Source organism: Eurosta solidaginis, chromosome 3 (assembly GCF_040869045.1).
Source record: "Eurosta solidaginis isolate ZX-2024a chromosome 3, ASM4086904v1, whole genome shotgun sequence".
NCBI classification, from domain to species: Eukaryota; Metazoa; Arthropoda; class Insecta; order Diptera; family Tephritidae; genus Eurosta; species Eurosta solidaginis.
Window position 1 is genome coordinate 158205048 of NC_090321.1, and position 23467 is coordinate 158228514.

At 35.8% G+C, this 23467-nt stretch overlaps 2 protein-coding genes across 8 annotated transcripts in view; both read left to right on the top strand.

Annotated features, from left to right (window-relative positions):
* LOC137244464 (zinc finger protein hangover-like) overlaps positions 1–23467 on the top strand; it is a 242577-nt gene that overhangs the window by 206140 nt on the left and 12970 nt on the right. For all 7 annotated transcript variants that reach the window (XM_067773465.1, XM_067773472.1, XM_067773469.1 and 4 more), the window contains one exon: positions 12371–12464. In XM_067773465.1, coding sequence (XP_067629566.1) covers positions 12371–12464 — 94 coding nt within the window. The remainder of the gene's footprint in view (positions 1–12370; positions 12465–23467) is intronic.
* LOC137244470 (cilia- and flagella-associated protein 53-like) overlaps positions 1–23467 on the top strand; it is a 131460-nt gene that overhangs the window by 47625 nt on the left and 60368 nt on the right. The gene's annotated exons all lie outside the window — the stretch shown is intronic.

Genomic DNA, 23467 nt, shown 5'->3' on the forward strand with positions numbered 1-23467 from the left:
GCAACTAAAAGTGAACAATTTTCCACAAAGGGTATAGCGGAAATGTGCCCCCAAACAGTAACCTATATCGGAGGTTACATTTAAAAAACTTTTCGATGAACAAACTCAATTCATGTACTTTTCAGGAATGGCTTGCCCTTTAACCTGGAGATATTAAGCAAAATATGCATATGAGTAACTTTTATTCAAAAAAATACATATATCTCGGAAACTAAAAATGCTAAAGCGGTTAAATCAACTCGCGGCTTTGGGTCATTTATCGAGGCACATTAGGCAATCATTATAAATGTTAAAGAACAAAAATATATAATTTTTCTTCACCATCCCTGAGAGTTACAATGACGGAAAAAATATGTGTTAGTCGCCTTAATGTCTGCTACTGCTAGGAAAAAATTGGTGCAACACTCAAAAAAAATATGTTGAATAGAACACGCTTCTTTGAATTAAATTTTGTCTTCAGTATCAAAAGTTTTATTATGAATATTTATTATCAAGTAACCTACGAATCGAAATACACAAAGCACTAATCTTTGTCGCTATTGTAATTAATTATGACTTGTATATTCTGAGTTGCAAATAGCTTGGTTAGAACCTCAGCGGGTTGCAGTATCTTGGATAAATATCGTCCATATGCTAAATAATAGCTGATACATGAGAGCAACATCCCACTGCACGGTTGCCGTTGGGTCAATCACCAAAGAGGATAAATTATAATAAGAGACGTCAATCTGCTACTCGTAGCCATTTGCTCGATGTTTTCTATGAGGTAGTCGCTGTTTTTTTTTTTGGGCGAGATGTGGATAAAATGTCTTCTATACATTTTTGTCGGGTTTTTGTGTTAATTTTTCCGACTGTACACTGAAAGAAAAAAACTGGTAAAATCAACCGTAATACAGGTCAATTCAGCAGAAATTTTTGTCAACTTTTATCCATCGCAACAAGATCGTTGATTCGTAATTGACCGTTTTAAGTCAAATAAACAAAAAAAGTTGTTTCATTATACTTTACCATAGTTTTGTTAAATTAACAATTATTACTGTCGCCCTAGGAATACCAGTCAAAACCGTTAATATGAAAGGGATTTCTGTTCTTTTGAAATTACCAGTGCAAACTGTTAAATTAACAGAGTTTATTGTCGAAGTGACACTACCAGTGAAATCTATTGAAATAACAGATATATCTGTATTTTCTATATTAATAGCGTAAATTTTTACATCTACAGAGTTTTCTGTTCATATGACATTAATACCTGTGGAAAAAATAAAAGCCGGATAAATATATATTTAAACGAACGAAGTTTTTTTATTTGTATAAATTACAGATAAGTACATTTCATTTCTAATGATTTTATCGCTATATTTAGTAATATTAATTAAAATAATAATATCTTAAATCTGAATTCAAATAAGCAAAACTTGTTCCGAATTACTATCGAAAGCTTTGTACGAAAGTATGTTGCCATATATATACGTAAATATGTGAATACATAAATAGGCATGATTGGTACATATATATTTGCTACATACATATTCACACACGCGTTAGTACATGCTCTAGCGAACCACATTGGCGCCGGTTTTAAGAACTTTTTCGTCAAAAATTGTCACCATACTTTTATATTATAATTATAGTTATATTTGTGTGCGCACATTTGTTATAAAATGTTTCCATTTTCTTTGAATTTAAAACAAAAATGCGACAAATAAGTACATGTGTACATACTAGGGCGGGTCGATTTAAAAATCGCTCATTGCTCTGTGAAAATCGTATTCTAGGGATCAAAATAACAAATTTTGCCGAAGGAACCATACCTCTAAAACGAATTCTGATGTCCCCCCCTTTGGGTCGAACTTTTGGGTAGGGGCAATTTCAATTCTACCTGCTGTGTCTTGTGGTGGCTTAAAAAAAATAACACAAGCAATTTTACGATCTGCAATTGTGTCACAGTGATACCTTTATTTTTTAAAACGGTTGAATAAAAAACCCACACAACTATGTTTACGACATGCAAATGCATCACAGTGATGCATTGGTTTTAAAAGGGGTTGTAAAAACGCTAATTTCTAATAATTTTTTTAAATTTCTTTTCTATTACTAAGTTAAATTCATTTTTTCATTTACATATGTTCTGACTAAATAAATTTCTAAAGAGAAAAATAAACTCCAAGAAGAAAAAACATAGGCATTTCAAAGTGGGATTTTTCAAAATTCGCCCCTACGACCCAAAGGGGGGACATCAGAATTCGTTTTAGAGGTATGGTTCCTTCGGCAGAGTTTCTTATTTTGATCCCTAGAATATGATTTTCACAGAGCAATGGGCGATTTTTTTGCCTCCCCACAAATCGACCCGGCCTAGTACATACATATGTACGTACTTACTAACCGACCTTCAATTGCGCGTACATCAAATATGCTGGCACACATTAAACATTATATACTTTTATTAAACGCACTTTTACCAAATTTTATTTTTTATAATTTATTTAATTTATAGTTTTAAACTTCGTCGCGCGTCACTTCACTTTTCAAATAGAAATAAAAATAGTAGTCACGAAACTGATTCTCAATTCTTCCAGTTGCAGCTCATTCTCAATTTCTTCTCTCGCATGTACAGTTGCCACAATTGATTGAACAAAACTTGTAGTATAAATGTTTGACATAACATTTTAGATAGAGAACTTGTAAATTATAAAAAGTAAAGACTTGAATCGCGGGAAGGTAATTCACCACTGGAGTAACTTTACATGTAATTCGGGAAGTTTAATTCTCGTAACATTTTATTTTGAAACGATTCGAAAACAACTCAAACGGTTATGCTGTCGGAAACATCAACATTAAAAAAGGATGTTTTTTATTATCTTGCTAAATTCGTTCGCGTGAGTGAAAAATCGTAAAAAATGTTACTAATTTTGGAAAAATCCTGTTCGTTCAAACAAAACTTTTGCAACAAGAGGGCGCAATTTAGCATTTCGCTTGGATGAGAAGTTGCAAAATTGTACCCGATAAATAGGTGTCCCCGTATCGCATAATTTTTTGCAGTGTTATGCACATTAAATTCAAAAAATGGTTTTTTTGTTTTATATTCATAACTGAAAAACTAGTTTTTTGTTGTTCTCCGAATTTGTGTGTTTTTTCGATTTGGTGGTTTTCTTTTTTTTTTTAAACGAGTGGCACCATCGTCATAAGTACAAAGTAGCGAGCGCAGTGAGCGTAGAATTCTCTTTGAAATTTTTTCATGCATTGACTGTTGTCCGCTGTTGAAATGACCAGTGAGATCAATTGTGGTAACAGAAAAATCAGTTAGATTGATTAGGAATCTGTTAATTTTACAGAATTTTGTTAACTTAAGAGCGACAATTTCTCTTCTGTTTAAATGACTAAACTAATTGTTCGCTTGACAAAGAACTCGGTCGAATTAACCATAATTCGATAAATTTCACCGAATCTCCGTTAAATCAAGAACAACAAACCCGATTTGTCGATTTTACTAGCACCATTTCTTTCAGTGTATTTAACTAATTCTCTTTGCAAAAATCACAGTTGCATAAGGTGGCTATACCGCATGAATAAATGGGAGACAATTCAAAAATGTCCCTCATAGAAAACATTCAGCATTCATTTTTTGATTTCCAACGAGTTACTCGCCATTCGTAGCAAACTGGTGGCTCTTATTATAATTTAATTTTGCAATCACAGCAATAACGGCGAAAACTGTTGTAACCATTTCCACCCGAAATATAGGTCCGTTTTAAATTGACATATCCATATCCATATAAAACAGCAGATCCAACCAACCTTATGGAAATCAATGTAATTGGTCAATGGTGCCATACGATGACGCCCTAGCCATATCTATACCATAGCCAACCAATTGATTTTTGGTTTTTCGCCATATCCATAACCTAAAAATATTTGAGTTGGTGAATTTATTCGCTTTTTGTATATTTTATTTATTGTTTTGGATACGTTTTGACTAAGAGACTTATTGTTTGTGGAATATGTTCGTAATTTTTTGCGTTTTCTCCATTTTTATGAAAATTTTGCGATTTTTAGGTTAAGGCACCAATAATTAATGCCAATTGGTATGGAGAAGTAAAGATATGGTTATGACTATGGCGTTATGACTATGTCAACTTTGTCAGGCCCTTATAGTGAATGTATACACAATAGACGTTTATATTCACATGCCTTGATTTGACATCTGCTTTAACGTCTGATATCGTATAACGATGATTTAACATAGTAAACTGAAACTGTTATTTTGGTCGTCCATTATTTCAGCTAAGTAAGATCGAGCTTGTGAAAAGTGATACGAGCCTGTGAACAAAATCTTGAGCTGATGTTCAGATAAGCGATGGAGCTCTGATTAAGTTAGACGTTGAAGTGTGGTTTTTTTTCGGTTCCAATGTTGACTTAGCACTTCTTCATTCAAAGAATTTTTCACCTTCATTCGGTTTTCCGTATATTGCTCTACTACATCGTTTAACTTGCTATCCAAATCAAGCCTTTTATAATACGTATTGTGAAGGAGTCCAACTATTTTGCATAGCAGCTCCACCTTTGGCAGCCTTTTATTGTCTAAGGCAGGGATGGGCCTATTTTCGGCTCCTAAATCAGTTTCAGTGCCAGCGAGTGCTAGGTGAGACGTTTGTGTGTTTTGGGGTATTAGGGGAGTAAAGAAATACATTTGAAATATCGTACGCTTCGCCTCAAACGATATTCATCGCAGGAAGTTGCGGAAACACTAAAAAACTGAAATGCAAATATTCTCTCTCAACCTCGAAAATCAATTCCCAAACTGTATTGCAATAGTACGAAAAAAAACAAATTTTTTGGCAAGAAATACGAAAAACGGAATAACCACAGAAACGATATAATATAGAGACATTGCATGGACGAAAAATCGTGTGAGGCAAGCTTCACAAAATTCTAGTAGGTCACATTCACCACTTACCACAGCAGAATTTGTTAAACTACCACTGTCTGTATTTGTTATTTAACAATTATTTGTACACTTTTTATTCATCTAATGTGTTCAGAATTCACATTTTTACTCTCTAAAACTCCAATCAGTGTATTTCTGTGCTTAAATTATGTTAAAAATTGTGTTAAAGTTTTTGGTGTGGTGAAAGTGACCTACTAGAATTTTGTTACGCTCCGCTGCTTTCCACCGAAGTTCGCGCATGCAACATCTTTATATTCAAAAATTTTTGATAACCATAGCCTGAAGGCTATGTTAAGCAGCGCATTATTGACACTCATTTCGCCTTCACATACATTTAATTATATGCAAGCCGATTCATTTTGCAATATATACATAAAAGTATTTAAAAAAAAGTATTTTTAAAGTAGTAGCATTAGAGGAAGTAGTAGTAGAAAAACGTACTAATGCATGTTTCGTATACAATCGTGGGAAAACGAAACCCTTTTCAGACTTTTTGGCAGTGTTGGCAGAAATGTATCAGTTTACAAATAAAAAAAAAAAGGTGCCAATCGCAATTTTACCAGTTTTAATATAAACATAACTGCTTTCATTTATAAATTTCAATTTATGGAGGAATTTTCAAATTTCTTCAGCTCACATATGTACATATATCGTTAAATCCACACTGCAAAAATTGTTGGAGTACGGCGACCATTTTTCTAATTTTAAAACTTGCTTTGTTTATGAATTGAATCATAAAGGAACTTTTAAAATTACAACTGAAAATTCAGTTCGAGTTATGAATCACAAAAGCGACATTACATATTTGTCGCCTTTAGTGCGAGCGAAGCCGCCGGTAAAGGCTAGTTTATCCTAAAACACTTAATAATTTGAACATAATAAGAGCGGTGGCAGCTCTATTTTCCACATACCTTGGTAAACTCCCTCTTTATCAATCTTATGTGTGTTTGTATATTATTCTCTTCCTGTGTTCTTCGCCCCACATACCTGCACTTGATCGTTCCGCACCTAGCACTTAAATGTGCAAAGCTCATACGAGCCGTTTTGCCCATCGCTGGTCTAAGGAATGATGCAAAAGTTTGTTTTTTTGAGCAATAATACCGTGTACTGCTTCAACCACCCATCTAATTTTCGTAATACTCTTGTGGTACATTGAAAGAAATGGTGCTAGTAAAATCAACAAATCTGTTCTGTTGTTCTTGACTTAACGGAGATTCGGTGAAATTGATCGAATTATGGTTAATTCGACCGAGTTCTTTGTCAAGCGAACAAATTAGTTTAGCCATTTCAACAGAAGAGAAATTGTCGCTCGTAAGCAAACAAAATTCTGTAAAATTGTCAGATTCCTAACCAATCTAACTGATTTTTCTGTTAACACAACTGATCTTACAGGTCCTTTCAACAGCGAACAAAAGTCAATGCATGAGCAAATTTCAAAGAGAATTTTACACAAATTGGGGAAAAAACAAAAAACTAGTTTTTCAGTTATGAATATAAAACAAAAAAACCATTTTTTGAATTTAACACTGCAAAAAATTATGCGATACGGGGACACCTATTTATCGGGTACAATTTTGCAACTTCTCCTCCAAGCGAAATGCAAAATTGCGCCCTCTTGTTGCAAAAGTTTTGTTTGAACGAACAGGATTTTTCCAAAATTAGTAACATTTTGTTCAAGTTTTTACGAATTTTCACTCACGCGAATGAATCTAGCAAGATAATAAAAAACATCCTTTTTTAATGTTGATGTTTCCGACAGCACAAACGTTTGAGTTGTTTTCGCATCGTTTCAAAATAAAGTGTTACGAGAATTAAACTTGTAGAATTACATGTAAAGTTAATGCAGTGGTGAATTACCTTCCCGCGATTCAAGTCTTTACTTTTTATAACTTACAAGTTCTCTATCTAAAATGTTATGTCAAACATTTATACTACAAGTTTTGTTCAATCAAGTGTGGCAACTGTACATGCGAGAGAAGAAATTGAGAATGAGCTGCAACTGGAAGAATTGAGAATCAGTTTCGTGACTACTATTTTCATTTCTATTTAAAAGTTAAGTCACGCGCAACGAAGTTTAAAACTATAAATTAAATAAATTATAAAAAATAAAATTTGATAAAAGTGCGTTTAATAAAAGTATATAATGTTTAATGTGTGCCAGCATATTTGATGTACGCTCAATTAAGGGTCGGTTAGTAAGTACTTACATATGTATGTATATATGTACTTATTTGTCACATTTTTGTTTTAAATTCAAAGAAAATGGAAACATTTTATAACAAATGTGCGCACACAAATATAACTATAATTATAATATAAAAATATGGTGACAATTTTTGACAAAAAAGTTGAAATAAAGTTCTTGAAACCGGCGCCAATGTGGTTCGCTAGAGCATGTACTAACGCGTGTGTGAATATGTATGTAGCAAATATATATGTACCAATCATGCGTATTTATGTATTCACATATTTACGTATATATATGGCAACATACTTTCGTACAAAGCTGTCGATGGTAATTCGAAACAAGTTTTGTTTATTTGAATTCAGATTTAAGTTATTATTATTTTAATTAATATTACTAAATATAGCAATAAAATCATTAGAAATGAAATTTACTTATGTGTAATTTATACAAATAAAAAAACTACGTAAGTTTAAATATATATTTATCCGGCTTTTATTTTTTCCCCAGGTATTAATGTCATATGAACAGAAAACTCTGTTGATTTAAAAGTTTACGCTATTAATCTAGAAAATACAGAAATAACTGTTATTTCAATAGATTTCACTGTCAGTGTTCTTTCGGCAATAAACACTCTTAATTTAACAGTTTACGCTGGTTATTTCGAATGAACAGAAATCCTTTTCATATTAACAGTTTTGATTGGTATTCTTTGTTAATTTAACAAAACTATGTGTAAAATATAATGAAACAACGTTTTTTGTTTATTTGACTACTAAAACGGACAATTACGAATCAACGATTTGTGCGTAGTTGATGCAACATCTCGTTGCGATGGATAAAAATTGACAAAAATTTCGGTTGAATTGACCCGTATTTCGGTTGATTTTACCAGTCTTTTTCTTTCAGTGTATTAGCTTCTTCTGCGCTTAGTTGCGGATAATTGCCTTTAAAGGCTGGCATGAAAACATTAAACCCTTTTTGTTTCAGAAGCTCAATAGCGTCTCTAAATCCTCGATCAACAATAAATATGTCACTGGGTAAGACAAGACCGCAGTACGGTCCATCAACCTTAACGGCAAAACCATTTGTGGTTCAATTGTGAATTGCTTACAGAGATTGGTCTTTTCTTGCCGCGAGTACGGTTTTCTTTGGTAATAGTTATTGCTACTTTTTGGTGTCAACAATTAATATGAGCTGATTATTTCCAATATCTTGTAATTTTTTTCCAGTTTCGCTTGTTTCTGACATAAGCTCCTGCATTGTATCCATGATATAAATTTGAAAAATATTCTGAAACTTGTTGTTCGTAAGATAAGCCAAAAATACTAGATATTGTTTGGTTCGAGTTTCCGGTCTTTAGTTTAAACAAAAATATAAATAAAGCATGGGTTACAGAATGCGTGCTTATATTTCGCAGCGTGCTACTTTCCCAAGAAAACCAGGTCAAAGCATTTACTTGTTGCTCAGACATATCGAGTTCGTACACTTTACAGAATAACGACAACTGTGATTTCTTAGATGTTGTATTGAGGAATAGCATTAGTTTTTCTATTTCACTGGTATAAGAAACAATCTTCAGTTGCGCTAAATCTTCTTCATAAAAATAATTGAAAATTATGTGCGCCGTGCATCACCGATCACCTTTTAAAAGAAATTTGTATTTTAATAAATAATTGTATTCGGGTTTTAATCGTATTAACATATTACCAGTGGTTTTTCGACAGCAGTGTTTGGCAAGCGCTCCGGGTGTATTTCTGCCATGAAAATCTCTCAGTGAAAACTCATCTGCCTTGCAGATGCCGTTCGGAGTCGGCATAAAACATGTAGGTCCCGTCCGGCCAATTTGTAAGCAAAATAAAGAGGAGCACGACGCAAAATTGGAAGAGAAGCTCGGCCTTAGATCTCTTCGGAGGTTATCGCGCCTTACATTTTTTTTTAATGCAATACGTATGAGATGATGCAATCCGCTGAAAAGGAATTTCAATACAATTACTATGACTATGACAATTTCATTTTGTATCGAAATCCTCCATACACACAGAGAAAAAACAATTGTCAATCGAACAAGGTTGACTTAGTTAAAGAATTTTGTATGGGTCCCAAGAAACTAGTACATCCTACCAAAGTAATTACACAATTTATGCTCGACAATGGAAATAAACCTTAGACAATTTATTACCTAATTTAGTTATTATTTATTAAGGTGATGAAAAAACTTAGTAGGTTAATTATGCCTAAGTTTTAGTTATGGTATACGCGAATTTAAGTTAAATGTACAATAGTTTTTCTCTGTGTGTACTAGCTTTTCTTCTGTGCTTGTACAATATTCAACAGGTGATGCACATTTCGCATTAGAAACTGTTTTATTCAAATATGGCAGAAGTCGACATTTGCAACATAACATATCACTCGATTTTATTATTTTATTAAAAGTCTGGCTTAAAGCTTTGGCTTCTTCTTCAGTTTTATTTACCCTTTTGCAACCTGAAATCTTACGAAGATATCTACATATTACGATTTTTGTATTTGTCCGACATTATTAGCTAATATTATGTTAAATTAGAAATCAACGTTGTTATCAATTTTTATTACAATCAATATCAGTATCAATTTTTACTTACAAAAGACTAGTCGCGCCATGAATATTCTTATTTTCACTCTCCAAAGCTTTGAAAAAAAAAAATACTTTAATAAAATGAAAAGTTATTGCAGGTAAATTACATTTTATTTTTTTCCAAACTGTCGCACCGATTAAGGCGGACATTAAGGCGACTAACATATATATTTTTTTGGTGGTTGTTACTCTCAGGGATCGTGAAAGAAATTCTTTTCTATTTTTGTTGTTTAATATTTTTAATGAAAAAAAATCCTTAAATTAAAAAGAAAATTGCGTAACATGCCTCGATAAATGATCGAAGCTTCGCGTTGATTTGGCCCCTATAGCAATTTTAGTTTTCGAGATATAATTTTTGAATACAAGTTACTCTTACGCATATTTTGCTTAATATCTCCAGGTCAAAGAGCAAGCCAGCCCTGAAAAGTACATAACCTCCGATATAGGTTTCTATCTGGGGCGCACTCACCATATATTTTCCGCTATACCCTTTTGAAATTTTGTTGCTATGTGAGATTAACTTGGCCAATGTCCATTTCCGCCCTTCTCGAATTCTCTACCCTTCTCACTACTGAATGACCCTATAAATTATTTTCATGCCAACTTCTTCACTGTATTCTTCTTAACATTTTTTTACAATTCTGGAGAACGATATACGATTTTTTTTTCAATGTATAATGTTGTCAACGGGCCACATTTTTCAACATGTTTTCTTATGAAATGTGGTTTGGTTTGGCAAACTACAATCAGATTTCAAGTTCTGAATGTATCAGAAGCTGTTAAACCAAAAAAAAAAAAAAAATTTCTAATATTTTTTAATGATCTTTGACTTAATTGTCTATTCCTTTATAACCAATTCATACAAGTGGCGAATATTTGAAAAAAATGTTCACAGTAGTAAGCAGCCTCGATCCCTGTTCGATTTCATAAATCATTTGCTCAATAGTGTTTTTTAAACATTCTTGTAGACGACTGTTCGCTAACTGGCTGCTCATATTTTCTCTATTAACTGGATTTTATAAATGAATATTAATATGTAGTCTAATTTTCTGTAGACACATATAAAAGAAAAGTTGGCTTGAAACACAAATGGGCAATTAGTGGCACTTTAATTTAATAACCCCGGAAAAAAACGAACATTTCTTCCATTCTCTGGCTATTCGCGACAGCCATTCTCCCTGTCAGCTATTATTTGGTATGGTAATGGAGGAGTAGAAAGATTTTTATTAGTAGGAATTCGCAATGGCCACTTGTATGAATTGACAATTGTTAAGTGCAAGGAAAAAAACCAAACAAAAGTCAGCTGGTCGGAATGCATTCGTGTTTTCACAATAGATTTTTCGATTCGTTCTACAAAATATTCACAATTATCGATTTAACCGGGGGCTTGTGACCCTGAGTTAGTGAAAACGAAATGAAGCTATCTGATAGATTGCTACTCTCCAAGTAAAATTTTACTTAACTGGAGATGACCCTTAATAAACCAAAAAAAATAATTGCATAGTCAATTATTATAAACCGATGTTAAGCTCAGAAACTCTTAAATATTAAGTGGAAATTGTTCTTTTGATTGGAAGTTCTGATAAAGTTTCGTAAGTTTTTCAAGTTTCGAGTCCAAGATAAAATACAGTAGAGTCATATACATATAAGCGAGCCAAAAAAATTTTGGAGCTTTAGAAAAAAACGTCATTACTCTAGTTTGTAAAAAAGTATTATATGTATGTATAAGTTATGAGCAAACATATGTACTTGGGTGCATTCCATTACATTGTTTTTGAGAATTTTGCGCAAAAGCTTTGGCCACAGCTGTTTAATAAAAAAGTAATAATAGACACGTGGCGCGATTTGCCTCAGAGGAGTTTTAGGCCGAGCGGCCACCGTGGTGTGATGGTAGCGTGCTCCACCTACCACACCGTATGCCCTAGGTTCACACCCCGGGCAAAGCAGCATCAAAATTTTAGAAATAAGGTTTTTCAATTAGAAGAAAATTTTTCTAAGCGGGGTCGCCCCTGGGCAGTGTTTGGCAAGCGCTCCGGGTGTATTTATGCCATGAAAAGCTCTCAGTGAAAACGCATCTGCCTTGCAGATGCCGTTCGGAGTCCGCATAAAACATGTAGGTCCCGTCCGGCCGATTTGTAGGGAAAATCAAGAGGAGCACGACGCAAATTGGAAGGGAAGCTCGGCCTTAGATCTCTTCGGAGGTTATCGCGCCTTAAATTTATTTTTTATTTAGTCTCTTAAAATTTGTGTCGCGATCCTTCAGTTTTCCCAACAAATTTGCGGGGCGGGACCTACATGCTTTATGCCTACTCCGAACAGCATCTACAAGGCAGATGAATTTTCAATGAGAAGCCTTTCATGGCAGAAATACACTCGAGTTTTAGAAAAACTTCTTCTTATTGAAAAAACTTATTCAAAATTTTTGATGGTATTTATCCCGGCAGTTGAATCCAGGATCCTCGGTGTGGTAGGCGGAGCACTCTACCACCACATCATGGCAACCACCGTGGTGATAGCTGTATAATCGCTAATTTCTAAAAAAAGTTACCAAAATCAAATTGAAATGTTTAGGAGATCAATTTAATCTTTGCTGAAATTCGCTTTGGTTTTTATTTTATTACAGAGATGCAAATGCTGTAATGATAGAGAAACTGTATGATATTCGTAAGAAAACGTTGGATAAAAACAAGAAGCTGGAACAACAACAATTCTTAATGGTAAATTAATTGCCTGTGAAGCAGGGATGGGCGTTATTAACTTTGAATAACGATTGACGAAAAAATAAAAAATAAATTTGTATTCGTTATTCAAGAAAACTTGAGTGATGAATAACAACAAGGTATTTTTTATTCAAGCATTTTATCGTTACTCAAAATATTCTGATTGATGATAACCGCTCATTCTTATTTTTGTAAATTTTGAGTAAAGGGTTAGGTCATATATGTTATACTCCTAATTACTACAAAAGGCTGGGTACATTCCCAAACATCAGAGAGCCGATATATTGCTTTTTAAACGTTTTTGTTTTCGTATTCCATAATCGAATGTACCTAAATTTTAATTTTTTCTTGTCACAGTTAAGGTACGTCCACACCGGTAACGAAATAGCAAAGTTGTATAACAATTGTTTTAAAACAACTTGCAACTTGTTATACAACCAAGTTATCTAATTCCTTTGATCTTTACCGACAACCTCTGGGTAACATGTAACCTAACCTGCTATAAAAACAGAAAAAAAGTTACACTACATCGTGTTATACAACATTTTTCAGTTGAATTTCTAACAAGTTACATAACATTGGTTATATAACTGTTTGTAACACGTTTTATTACTGGTGTGGACGCATCTTTATGCTGCTACAATTGTTTTGATTTTGAATTCAAAACACATTTTCCATTAGCAATATAGGAGTATTACATATATGGGTTAAGTAATTATTAATTGTTTGAAAAATATGGAATATGTAACAATAAAATTTCAATTTTTGTTCAGCTATTCAAAAATAAAAAAATAAACCCTCGATATGCCCTGAAAATATACCATATGCGTAACCAGTTCGCGTGTAGTCCTGAAGTTTCTTAGAGCAATATTTAGATGATTTTGGGGAGTATTCGTGGGGGCTTTGGGGGTAACTTCTGGGACACCCTGCAGATCCTCCCGGGGTCTCTTGGGGTAAATTTTTGGGTCATTTCGGGGACTCCCTCGAGGTCCTCCCGGGGTCTTTTGGGTCACTTCGCGGACTTTTAGAGGTCATTTCGGCATGGTTTTGGGGACTCCTTCCGTCGTCATTTGGGGGTCGTTCCGGAATGTGTTTTTACACTCCCTAGGGGCCATTTGGGGGTCATTCCGGGATGTTTTAGGGACTACCTTGCGCTCATTTGGGGTTCATTCTGGAATGGTTTTGGGGCCTCCCTCGGTATAATTTGGAGGTTATCCGGGATGGTTTTGGGGACCCCTCGGGGTCATTTGGTACTTATTTCGGGATGGTTTTCGTGACTCCCTCGGGGTTATTTGGGGGTCATTCCGGGATGGTTTTATGGACTCCCTCGTGGTCATTTGGTACTTATTTCGGGATTATTTGAGGGTCATTCCTGGATGGGTTTGGGGACTCCCTCGGGGTCATGCCACTTCAATTTAATAACCGCGAGCAAAAAACAAACCTTTCTTCGATTCTCTGCCCATTCGCGACAGCTATTCTCCCTGTTAGCTATTATTTGACAGGTAGGTATGGCAATGGAGGAATAGAACGATTTTTCACTTGTATGAATTCACAATGCACAAGCCTATGTATTAAGCTGGGTTGATTTGCATGGACGAAAGTTAACCCATATCGCGCCATCGATTTTTCGATAGGTTTTGGGCTCAGGAAAAAAAGTTCCAAGCATACCCAAAAAAATAATTTTGGAGCCTGCAAAATTTGAGTTTTTTGACTTTTTTTCTTTGATTTTTAAGGTTTTCTTCAAGACCTACTTAAAAAATTTTCATTTGATTTTAAAATTTTCATGTATACCCTGTCCGACTCAAAATTGTCCGCGAAAAACTTTGGCGATAACAGTTTTTTGAAAAGAAAAATTTTTTTGAGTTTTGAGGAGTGTTTTGGTGAAAAAACTTATTTTTCGCCATTTTTTTTTTGAAGGGTTTCTTCAGAAACGTGCAAAAGTGTTGCCGATGAAACGAATTTGTCTCAGAGTTCCTATCCCACTTAAAATTATGCGATAAAAACGTTGACATTAACAGTTTTTAAAAAAAAATTTTTTTGGTTTTTGGGACTAGTTTTGGTCGAAATCGATTTTTTTCATTTTCAAGGCTCCAACTCATTTTTTATGTATATGTTTCCGTTATACCCACCAATAAGTATACCAAAACGATCAGGGGACGAGCTGAGTTGATTTAGCCATGTCCGTCTGTCCGTCCGTCTGTCCGTTTGTTTGAACGCAAACTAGTCCCTCAATTTTTGAGATATCTTGATGAAATTTGGTAAGCAGGCATATTTTGATGGAGGATTTGACATTTGTCGGAATCGACCGGATCGGACCACTATAGCATATACCCCCCATACAATCGATTGTTCAATAAGAGGGTTTTCGCCATTTCTGACCCATTTCTGCCTAATTTTAACAGCTAGCAACATCAAATTTTACCAAAAGCTTACGTATTGAGCATAGATGGTTGTCTGGAAAAATCGTCTAAATCGGACTAAAAATCGATTTCGACAAAAATGATGAAAATCCTCTTATCTGAACAGTCGGTTGCATGGGATTGTAGGGTTATCCACTTTGTAAACTATACTTTAATTTTGTAAATTATTTTTATGTTATTTTACTTTTAATGTTATTTCAAAATGAAAATTTTCAAATCAGTTATTTTAGAATTGTTAAAATGTGAAAATAAATAGTTTTTGTGAAATTGATATTCAACAAATAAAATAATAATATTTTAAAGAAATAGTTTTATCTTAACTATATTGGCGATTCTACCAACGGACCTAAATTTATTTTAGTCTATTTATTTTAGTCTCTAAATAGGAGCGTGTCATTATTCTGTATTACAAAATTCTGGGTGACAAAATTCTGTAAATTGCAAAAAAATTGTGCTTGAACAAAATTCTGCTTTTTAAAATATGCCTTCTAAAATTCTGCTTTATAAAAATCCTCTTTTTTCAAAATTCTGCATGTTTAATTCTGGAAGTCAAAATTCCGGAATCGTGGCATGGCGTAGCCGGTGTTGGATCAGCTAAGGGTTATTTTTTTAAAGTGCGGCCGAAGGCCTCCTACGCAGAAGGGTATACTATGCAGAAGGACATCACCGTGGCGGTTATACCACACACCCGGGCTTGGCATGGCGTAGCCCAGGGTTATTTTTTATAAGCGCGGCCGAAGGCCGCCTATGCAGAAAGGTGTTCTACGCAGAATTACTGTGCATGGCGCACTTTTTCAAAATAATTACATGACCTCTTTAACATTGTTAACATTATATTTTAATACAGAATTTTGTAATACAGAATTTTGAAAGCAGAATTTTAGAAAGCAGAATTTTAAAAAAGCAGAATTTTGTTTTTAGAATTTTGTACATACAGAATTTCGACACCAACCCCATTTTTCCCGACCAAGGACTGTCATTTCAGTGTGACCCCATTTAATTTGTTTCGTCCCTCCCACAAATTGTCATCCTCCCAGCAGCTCCTTGCAGTAGGACTGCTACATATTCTCTTACTCCGGGAAGGTATCGAACCCAATCCGGGTCCGTCTCCTGACCCCGGTCATGAGAAATGGTTTTGCTGCATTTGCCAGAAAAGAATCTTTTTAGGACGGTCATACTCTGTTCAGTGTGTCTCGTGCAAGGGATGGTTGCATCGGACAGGTTGTTCTGGGCTTGATCCCAAAACCCGACGTCCACGTAACTTTTATAAATCTTTTGTGGTCCTTGCTGCTCACGCCCAAGGGCGTCCCGTAGTCTACGCCTAAGCGTATCCCCACTACCTTCCAGCAGCTTCGCTGCTCAGCAAGTCACAACAAGTACCCGCTGCTGCTCGCGCCCCACGGCGCCAACAACTCAAACAGCTGATACCACTCATAACTACTACCTTCGTAGTAGAGCTGGTTGCAATGCTGAGCATCAGCCCCTGCCCCCGTCTTCTTCTCCCCCCCTCTTTTCTGGCAGCAATCGTGCAGGTCAGGGAAACAGACTCTTAGTCCCTGCCTCCGTTTGCACCGTCTGCCAGCACAGAATATATAGGTTTGCGACATCCGCTCAATGCAGCTCCTGCCTTGGGTGGTGCCACTTTCCTAGATGTTCTGGCCTCCGCGACGGCAACCCCCCGACGGGTTTCATCGCGCCATGTTGCCAGGTCGCAAACCCAAATCATCCGGGTACCCCAATGCTTGCCCAAGGGCGCCCAGTCCCAAGGCCACAACAGCAATTGCGTCCTGGCCTTCCACAACCTAGGCGAAGTCACCCCTCACTTACCCCTAGAGTGGCGGCGTCACCCCTCATGCACTTCAGAATTCTGCAGTTCAACTGTAATGGACTAACTGGGAAGATTACGGAGATAGTCGATTTCATGAAGCGGCACAACATCCGCATTGCTGCGATTCAAGAGACTAAACTCACAGCAAGATCTGCATTGCAGACCTGCTCTGGTTATAATGTCCACAGGAAAGACCGCGAGAGCGGAAATGGAGGCGGCCTCCCGTTTATTATACACCACTCTGTGCAATATCATATATTTGATCCTGGCATCGACCGCAGTGACAATGTCTTAGAACGTCAAGGCCTATCTGTCCGGTCAGGCGATGCAAATCTAGAAATCATCAACATCTACATCCCTCCTGTCACCTGTTGCCCCAGTGGATACCGCCCTAATATCGAGGCCTTACTCACTGGCAACAATCGCATTATCTTAGGCGATTTCAATGCCCATCACGACCTATGGCATTCAAACTTGCGGGCGGACAGTAGGGGTGAGATGTTGGCGGATCAAATAGACGAAACGACGTTCTGCACAATAAACGGAGACGCCCCCACACGTATGGTAGGAAGCTGTCATAGCTCGCCAGATATCTCAATCGTGAGCGCAGAACTCGTAAACTGCGTCAACTGGCAGCCGATGGTAACATTGGCATCCGACCACCTGCCCATACTTATTTCGTTCGAGCGTACCGCCGACTTCATCGTCACCGAAAAACGCACTTTCATAAACTTCAAAAAAGGAAAGTGGGAAGAATATAAATCTGCAACAGACAGCAGCTTTGCTGCCCTCCCTATCCCGACTGATGCCCGCCAAGGGGAGCGTGCCTTCCGTAAGGTCATTGAATCCACCTCGGCACATTTCATTCCCGCCGGGAGAATTCCCGAAATCCGGCCCCACTTCCCGGCGGAGGCCGCGAGCTTAGCGAGGGAACGCGACCTTATAAGACAGCTTGATCCAGGCGACCCCCAAATAAGGGATATAAACGAACGCATCAGATTGCTTGTGGACGAACACAAGCGGGCGAAATGGGAAGAGCACCTAAGAGGTTGTAACCTCTCTACCGGTGTAGGTAAACTTTGGTCCACCGTAAAGTCCCTATCGAATCCGACTAAGCACAAAGACAAAGTTTCCATCGCCTTTGGCGATAAGGTGCTGTCGGATGCGAAAAAATGCGCGAGCGCTTTCTGCCGACAATATATAATGCATCCTACGGTCGACAAAGATAGACGGAGAGCCAATAGACACGCACATAAACACAAACTCAGCGCGTCACCAATTACCATCACCGCTAGAGAGGTTGAGGACGCCATTGGTCGTGCTAAACCATCCAAAGCAGTGGGCCCAGACGGCATAGCCATGCCGATGCTTAAAAACCTAGGGAAAGAGGGTTTCAAATATTTAGCGCATGTCTTCAACCTGTCTCTTTCCACCTTTGTCATACCTGAGAAATGGAAAATGGCCAAGGTGGTCCCGCTACTAAAGCCTGGGAAACCAGCTAACGTAGGTGAGTCATATCGTCCGATATCTCTCCTATCGCCAGTGGCAAAGACGCTTGAAGCCATTTTGCTCCCTTATTTCCAAGCACATTTGCAGCTAGCCCCTCATCAGCATGGCTTCAGAAAACTCCATAGCACCACCTCCGCGCTAAATGTCATTAGCACCCAGATAAATTTCGGTTTGAATCAATATCCCCACCATAGAACAGTACTCGTAGCGTTAGACCTATCAAAAGCTTTTGATACGGTCAACCATGGCTCGTTACTGCAAGACCTGGAAGGGACCACCCTTCCCCCATGTCTTAAAAGGTGGACCGCAAATTATCTGGGTGGTCGGCAGGCATCGGTGCAATTCAGAAACGAAACATCAAAACAAAGGAGAATTAAGCAAGGGGTGCCACAGGGTGGTGTCCTATCCCCGCTTTTGTTTAATTTCTACATATCTAAGCTACCTTCACCACCGGAAGGAGTCACAATCGGTTCCTACGCCGATGACTGCACAATAATGGCCACAGGCCCAGGCCCAAAGATCGATGAGCTATGCAATAAAATAAACGGCTATCTCCCTGATTTCTCCAGTTTTTTCGCCTCGCGAAACCTGGCATTGTCACCGACGAAATCTTCCGCGACCTTATTTACAACATGGACGCCCCAAATGTCGACCATATTGAACATCCACGTCGATGGCACTACGCTACCGACTGTCCTACACCCCAAAATCTTGGGTGTGACGTTTGATCAGGATCTACATTTTGGTGCGCACGCAACCGCAATTGTTCCAAGAATTCAGAGCCGTAATAAAATCCTCAAATCCCTTGCTGGCAGTACCTGGGGAAAAGATAAAGAAACGCTCTTGACCACATACAAAGCAATTAGCCAGCCGATTACGTGCTACGCGTCACCCATATGGTCGCCAAGCCTAAAAACCACCCACTGGAAGAAACTACAGGCCTGCCAAGATACTGCTCTCAGAATCGCCACGGGCTGTCTTCTTATGTCCCCAGAACACCATCTGCATAATGAGGCGAGAATACTCCCCATCAGGGAGAGAAATGAGATGCTGACCAAACAGTTTCTGTTGAATACCCAGAAACCTGGGCATCCCAACAGACATCTGATTGACGAACCAGCACCGCCTAGGGGCCTAAGGAGTCATCTCCGTAAGCATTTTGAGGAAATACGGCACCTGAGAACCCAGCCGTATGAAGCGGAAAAACACAAGCAGGTCCTTGGTGAACTCCATAGACAGGCGTCGGAACTTTATGTCGGGAATTGCCCGGTGAATCCAGTACTTGAAGAAAAATATCCAGAACTCGCAGAAGAGGAACGCATACTCCCCAGGGAAACGCGTGTCACTCTTGCTCAACTTCGTTCTGGATACTGTAACAGGTTAAACTCTTACCTATCCAGAATCAACCCCGACATACAAAATGTATGCCCTGCTTGCAATGTGTCCCCACATGACACCAACCATCTCTTTAATTGTAATGTGGAACCAACGCCTCTAACACCCCTTTCCTTATGGTCCACCCCTGTTGAAACGGCAAGTTTCCTTGGAGTCCCGTTAGAGGATATTGATGACAATTTGTGATCGGTCGCGGCTATTAGGTGGGGCGAGCATTGCTACAACAACAACAACAACAATCACATCCCTCACGCTCTACTGCACATGTTTGTTAGGGAGGATGTATTATTATAAATACAAAAAAAATATGACTAAAAATATTAGTTTTTACAATAACTAATTATATTTTAATAGTAATGCACATACTCTATAAATTATATTTAAAATGAATAATTTAAAGATAAAATCATGTGTACCTTATATAAGTGAGTGTTTTCATTCCGAAACATTTCATAAAATATATATATACATACAAATTGGAAATTTAAACCATTATAAACATCAAACTATCATATACAAAAGAAAATTCATGTACAATTAATAAGGGAATGTGTACCCAACAAAATATTTATATTCATAAAAAGAAGTTTGTTTCCTCAATCTTTTGTTACATAATGAAATGAAAAATTAATCTAAACAAAATAATTCCATTTAGAATAATAATGTTGCATTATTAAAAAATTTGTATTAATTGGTTCAAAACAATAGTCAATTTATTATTTATTTCTCCAGTTTTTAATCAAAAACATTTAAAAAATTTTACAAGTTTCACTATACAAGTAAATTCATATTTAACAAACCAAAGCGCAAAGAAATAACTTAAAATTTTTAAAATCAAACTAACTACTATAATCAATTTTAAAAAATTCCAAAATATTTCTTAAAATAATTTTTATTTACATATATCTATTCTTTCATATTGAAATTAAAATCATGTGACAATTTCATATCTACCTCAAACGAATAACGGAATCAACTTTCCATTCCTTATCAACAACTTCGACATACATTATGCAGAGTACAATTATATATTGAACATATATTCTGCATAATGCAAGTTTTTAATTTTTGAATGATTGTGCACACAAAGTTGCCCTCTACTATCATTCAACCTCATTCTAATTTCTTCAAAAACATAATTATAATTGACAATATTTTACACAGCTATTAAGTTATTTTTAACCTCAACAACATAACAATAACACAACCTAATATTAATATGCATAAAATGTTATTACAATTAGTAAACAATAACAACACCTACCGAAAATTAAAAAATAAAATAAGCTATCAAGTACATCGAATCATTAAAAGACTGAGTACTTACATCATACTAAAAATACATTTCTCAAAATTCTGACAATTAAAACATAAAAATACAATGTATCTAAAACACAAAATTCAAACATTTTTCAAACTACAACACAAAATTCTTACAGTAATCAATATACACTGTAAATTAACATTTAAAAATAAATTTTTCGTTTCACTGGAGGGGGAGTATATGTAGGGTTATCTACTTTGTAAAATATACTTTAATTTTGTAAATTATTTTTATGTTATTTTACTTTTAATGTTATTTCAAAATGAAAATTTTCAAATCAGTTATTTTAGAATTGTTAAAATGTGAAAATAAATAATTTTTCTGAAATTGATATTCAACAAATAAAATAATAATATTTTAAAGAAATATTTTTTGTCTTAACTATAGGGATATATATTATAAATATGTCCGATCTTGACGATTTTTTCAGACAACCATCTATGCCCAATACGTAAGCTTGTGGTAAAATTTGATGTTGCTAGCGTTACAATGAGGCAGAAATGGGGCAGAAATGGCGAAAACCCTCTTATTGAACAATCGGTTGTATGGAAGGTATATGCTATAGTGGTCCGATCCGGTCGATTCCGACAAATGTCAAATCCTCCATCAAAATATGCCTGCTTACCAAATTTCATCAAGATATCTCAAAAATTGAGGGACTAGTTTGCGTTCAAACAAACGAACAGACGGACAGACGGACGTGGCTAAATCAACTCAGCTCGTCCCCTGATCATTTTGGTATACTTATTGGTGGGTCTAACGGAAACATATACATAAAAAATGATTTGGCGCCCTGAAAATAAAAAAAATCGATTTCGACCAAATCAAGTCCCAAAAACCAAAAAAAAATTTTTTTTTAAACTGTTAATGCCAACGTTTTTACCGCATAATTTTAAGTGGGATAGGAACTATGAGACAAATTCGTTTTCATCTGCAACACTTTTGCACGTTTCTGAAGAAACCCTTCAAAAAAATGGCGAAAAAATAAATTTTTTCACCAAAACACTCCTCAAAACCCAAAAAATATTTTTTTTTTTTTCAAAAAACTGTTATCGCCAAAGTTTTTAGCGGACAATTTTGAGTCGGACAGGGTATACATGAAAATTTTAAAATCAAATGAAAATTTTTTAAGTAGGTCATGAAAAAAACCTTAAAATCAAAGAAAAAAAAGTAAAAAAACTTAAACTTTGCAGGCTCGAAAATTATTTTTTTGGGTATGGTTAGTGGAACTTTTTTTCCTGAGCCCAAAACTTATCGAAAAATCGATGGCGCGATATAGATTAATAAATCGACCCAGCTTACTGTGTATATTTGAATAGAAAATTTATGATTATGACAGAATGTTGACATTGAATTTTAATGTAAAAAAGCAACCATTTTCTTTGCGCAGCAGTTTTGCAAATATTTTTAATGCGTTAGATATTCATTTTTTATTCGGCGCTATATTGAGTCTCAAATCGAACAGATATTTCTTATATAAACCTCTAAGTGGAGACATGCTAAAAGCTAAATTAATTAAAAATTACCTAAATTATATTAAATTAAATTAAACTAAGTTAAATTAAACAAAGTTAAATTTAATTTAATTAAACTATATTAAATTAAATCAAGTTAAATTCAATCGATTCTTAACTGTTTGTTATTGAAAAGTTTTGGATTTATCATCGAAAAATTGTCGATATGTTATCGATGTTTTATCGGACTGTTACAAATTTCCTATCGGAGTATTATCGAAAAGTAACCGATTTGTTATCAAAAAGTTATCGATTACAAACCAAAAAAATGTATTGATACATTATAAAAATTATATCAATTTGTTTAAGGAAATTAATCCATTTCTTATCGGAGTGTTACCCAATTGTTATTGGCGTATTATAAAAAAGTTACCGATTTCTTCATCGAATGTATATTGATTTCTTATCGAAAAGTTAGTTATATTGATTATGATTCCTTCATTTAAACTAAATTCTTCGGTTATCCAGCCATCAGCATGACTTCCGTAAAGTGCATATCACTACCACCGTTCTGAACGCCATTCACACTCATCATAGGATGGTGCTAGTGCAGCTTGCCCTGTTTTGACACAATCAACCATGACTGGCTCGTCGCTTCTACGGTAGATAGATAGATAATTTATTGAGGATTGCACTGCAACTATTGGTCTATTGTATCCTCACCTCCTTCACACCACCTCATCCAAGCCGAATTCCTTTATGAACCCTAGCAGTTCTCTTAGTTTGAGGGATTTAATGTGTGAATGCTCTGGTCATGGTGATCCCATAAACTTAGCCCTGCGTCTTGAGATTGCGTCACATTCCAGGAGGATATTGTCCGTCGTCTCCGCTGATCGATCAAAAAATCGCCACGTGTTATTCTGTTACTTTTTAGTTTTTATAATGTACGAATTTTTATTAAAATTTATTCCAAAATATAATGGATTGAAGTGAAAAATTTTAAAGGGATATATGTATATATTGACATACTTTTTATATACATATATGAAATATAATAGGACTATTATACT